At 40.9% G+C, this 4536-nt stretch overlaps 1 protein-coding gene across 1 annotated transcript; it reads left to right on the forward strand.

Annotated features, from left to right (window-relative positions):
* LOC109721121 (probable serine acetyltransferase 4) lies at positions 2655 to 4033 on the forward strand. The gene is given in 2 exon segments (XM_020248543.1): positions 2655 to 3247; positions 3249 to 4033. Coding segments are annotated over 2 exon segments (945 nt in total). The 5' UTR covers positions 2655 to 2873; the 3' UTR covers positions 3820 to 4033.

Genomic DNA, 4536 nt, shown 5'->3' on the forward strand with positions numbered 1-4536 from the left:
GCACAAAATACCTATTATCTTCGATGATTATTATTATTATTATTATACGCTAACCCCCACGTACGATTATTATTTTGACTATTGCATAAATTCTACTATGGAGATGTCAACATTTGAGTCTACATTATTCGTGAGTTTACAATTTAATATACTAATTCCTTTCAAAGAATAATTTGTTATGTTCTTAACGCTACTTAGAACTCCATTTGAGACCGAAGAGCACCTCACGTACACTGCAAATACTTTTTTATTCAATCTTATTAAATTTTTATATTATAAAATATATTTTAGATGATACTTTTTAGATGATGTTTTATTCTAACATCTTCAATATTTGTCATGTGCTGACATCATGAATATGTGTTACCAACGAACATATTTTTGTGAAGTACGGATAAAAATTTTCCGAACACAATATTAAAACATCGGTATATTTATCCAAATATAGTTACTTAATGATTAGCTCTTTACTTGATGCTTTTACAAGCATCGGGACTATTGCTACCAACATATTAAAGTGCCGTTAGTTATTTTTTAAAGTATCGTTAAATAAATATTTTGTTGTAGTACATGAATTGAACAAAAAAATTTAGATTGAAACATATTTTAAATTACCGACCGTCTTTGGAGCAAGTGACAAATGGCTTGGTAGTTGGTACCCGAGGTCCCAAGTTCGAATCCTAGTTGATTCACATTTCCAACTAAGTTTATTTCTAAATGAAATAAACGAAACAGATAGTGTGTTACCTATCTTTCAAAATAATATACATATATTTTAAAATTTGAACACGCTGTTTTGACGAGAAATATTTCGGAAGTTATTTAACATAGCGACATTGTACAAGGTCACCAAAATATATATATATATATATATATATATATATATATATATATATATATATATATATATATATATATATATATATATATATATATTGGAGACACCTGTTGGGCCAATAAGGCGCGGACACATGGTACCTCGGTATAGCACAACAGTTACATTTAAGAGTGGTAATTTTTGTTGTGCACCGGGCGCATCAAAAAAAGAGTACTGGCATGAATTAAGAGAGGTTACAGTAACCGTGAGCAGTTACAGGCGATTTTGATCGGCTGAAAGTGGCCCGAGAAAATAGGAATAGTGGCTGATCATGGAAGGCAATAACTGATCAACTGGGGTGATCTATAAATAGGCCAATAATGACCTAAAAAAAGGTCTTTTCACTGTGAACAGAAGACCACCCTTATTTTCTATGTAATTTCTTCGCATTTTTTAGGAGTAGTTCTACTTGTAATCTTTCATTTTTCAGTATTTACCATTTTTTCTCTAGGAGTAGAAGTAGACTAGATCAACCGCGTCTGTATGCCCATAGGCACACTCGATCCCTGTATTCTTTTCACCAATTAGTTTCAATATATTTAAATGTTTTCGGCTATTCAAGCCGACCAATCACTGTATTTTCTTCCATTCGACTCTTCGGCCGACCTTAGTTTCTGTGCCGTCCGTACATTCGGCTCATCCAGCCGAATCAATTCTACAGTAGAGATTTTGAACTCGGCTGATTCGATCTCTTGTCAGTCGAATCGCTTGATCCAGTCGAAAGACGCAAACTTCGAGGTCACAATTCGAAGCCGTTTTGCTTCCTTGCATTATTTCCGAGGAGAATTTTTGACCAGATAAAAAATAAGGACTTTTGGCTACCAACAATACCAAAAGGGCCCCACAGGGCTTGAGGAAAGATTAAATAGGAAAAAAAAAAAGGTGAGCTTCGGTAAAATAGTAAAATGATGGTCATCGGGATTGTATTTGTGGATATGTGAGGGCCCACTTTTATAATACCAACTCCGCAAGAAATCTCGCGTAAATTTGTCGAAAAAAAAAACTCGCATATGGGCTGCTCCAATTCGCGCGCTCGCGCACCACTCTACGTTTCCAATTTCTCCTGCACCGTCGGATCTCGATCCAACGGCTTGCGAATTGTTGGTTCCTCGCCAAGTCGCACTCATGGACCCCACCGCACGACGTATGCGATTGCGAATGCTCGCACTCTCCATAACAATTGTTATAGAAAAAAAAAGAAAATGGTAAACATGTGTGGAGACCCCTCAACTATCGTTCGTTTGAAATTAGCCCTTTAACTTTTCCATTTTTTTGGATTGAGATTTTCTTTACTTTTATTTTTTTAAAAGAAAATTTTGGTTACTTTTAGTTGAAAATTTTGTTAAAATTTATAGTTCTATTAGTCATTGATTACTAATTATTTTAGTTTTATTTACTAAAAATAGTTGTAATGATTAAATTTATTAAATTAAAAAAGTTTATAAGTATGGAGATCTCGATAAAAGATTTAAAGTTGGGAGGGTCGTTTTCAAAATGATCAACAGTGGAGAGATTTTTGATACATTTTTTTCTAATAGTATCAGAACAATGGCTATGGACCTATGGTACACTCCACAAAAAAAAAAAAAAAAAAAAAAAAAAAAAAAAAAAAAAAATATATATAATATATATATATAATATATATATATAATATATATATATATATATATATATATATATCTTTTATTAAATCTATTTTAAATTATAAATCTAGTATTTACTGGAACTCCTCTTGTGTCCCCCCTACGACCAGCCATCTCTCTCGTAATATTTTCCACTCTGTTTGTTTTTTTAAAAAAAAATATTTTTTTTAAAAGAGAATAATAATAATAAAAATAGGACAGAAGAAATAAATAACCAAATAATCAATCTGCTTTCTTTGAAACTTCTCCCCCAATATTGCTCCCAATTCTCGGCTCCTATATAATCCCCAATCCTTCTCACTGCCCCCAAACACGATCCCTTCTTCTCGCTTCCGTCTGTCTCCTTCTTCGACATGGCCGCCTGCGTCGAGAACTGTCGGACCAAGTCGACCTTCCTCTGCTGGACGACCGCCGCCGCCGCCGCCGCCGCCGGCGACTCCTCCTGCAAATTCTCCGTCTGCTCTCCGCGAAGGAGCTGTACAACTCCCATCGATCAATACAGCGACGGTGCTGCTGCCGGCGACGACGACGAAGTGTGGGCTGAGCTGCGGGACGAAGCGCGGTCGGACGTGGAGGACGAGCCGATCTTGCGGCAGTACTACTCCGACCTCATCCTCTCCCACCGCTGCCTGGAGTCGGCGCTGGCCGCGCACCTGGCGGGCAAGCTGTGCGTGCCGGGCGTGGTGGCCAGCGGCACGCTGTACGACCTGCTGTTCTCCGCGCTCGCCGGCCGACCTGCGGGCGGCGCGCGACCGCGACCCGGCGTGCGCGAAGATGGTGCACTGCTTCCTGTACTACAAGGGGTTCCTGGCGCTGCAGGCGCACCGGGCGGCGCACCGGCTGTGGGGGGAGGGGCGGAGGGCGGCGGCGCTGCTGCTGCAGGGGCGCGCGTCGGAGGCGTTCGCGGTGGACATCCACCCCGGGGCGGCGGTCGGGGAAGGGGTGCTGCTCGACCACGCCACCGGGGTGGTGATCGGGGAGACGGCGGTGGTGGGGAGCGACGTGTCGATACTGCATGGGGTCACGCTCGGGGGCACCGGGAAAGAGAGCGGCGACCGGCACCCGAAGATCGGGGACGGGGTGCTGATCGGCGCGGGTACGCACATCCTGGGCAATATAAGGATCGGGGACGGGGCGAAGATCGGGGCCGGGTCGGTGGTGCTGAAGGAGGTGCCGGCGCGGACGACGGCGGTGGGGAACCCGGCCAGGCTGGTCGGAGGGAAGGAGAGCCCGGTCCTGTCGGAGGGGTTGGCGGGCTTGACCATGGACCAAACCTCATGGTCTCGTGATTTGTTGTAAACTGATCAATTAAAAATGTATCTGTTCTATCAGTTATACATCTATACGTTCCTTCCCAATGCGGAGTGTGGGCAAGTAGGCCTAAGAGGTTTGGGAGTTCAGTGAGTCATTGAGCTCCTCTGTTCCACTTTCACAATAAAACGTGTAATATTGGTGTACCAAGAACCAGATTAATAGAATTTAAGCATTCAGTAGTTAACCAGAATTGATAGTATTAAATGAGGGATTCAAAGCACTTATTCAATGTTTAGAAGTCAAAGAAAGAAACTTTTTTAAAAAAGAACTTTTCTTTTTATCTCTTTTTCCTCATCCTTGCACTTAACTGCTGGTGTACAGTGTTGCGACTTTGGTCACAATCTTAACCTCAATCTATGAGTTTACTAAAAGTAGATCATGTCAAATTTAATTGATCAAGACGGTTAGGGTTGGGCTGAAAATGAATTGGATTATTTAGATCCTTCACTAGAAGTCACATTAACACTGAACCATAAAGTAATGCACTAACTGTCAGCTCTAATGATCCAACCAATCCAAAATTAGATTTATTGGACTGAGATTTTTCAACCTTAATATAGTATATATACTAGTATATATGCAAGTACTCAGTTGAATAATGCAGCCCTACCTGTTGACTTCAGTATCCACTTCTAGACTACAAGCTCAAGCATGTAGCCAGCAGGCTTGACTATATTTAACAATCCTTAGCTTAATCCAGTG

This window comes from Ananas comosus, linkage group 15, assembly GCF_001540865.1.
Source record: "Ananas comosus cultivar F153 linkage group 15, ASM154086v1, whole genome shotgun sequence".
In the NCBI taxonomy this organism is placed as follows: Eukaryota; Viridiplantae; Streptophyta; class Magnoliopsida; order Poales; family Bromeliaceae; genus Ananas; species Ananas comosus.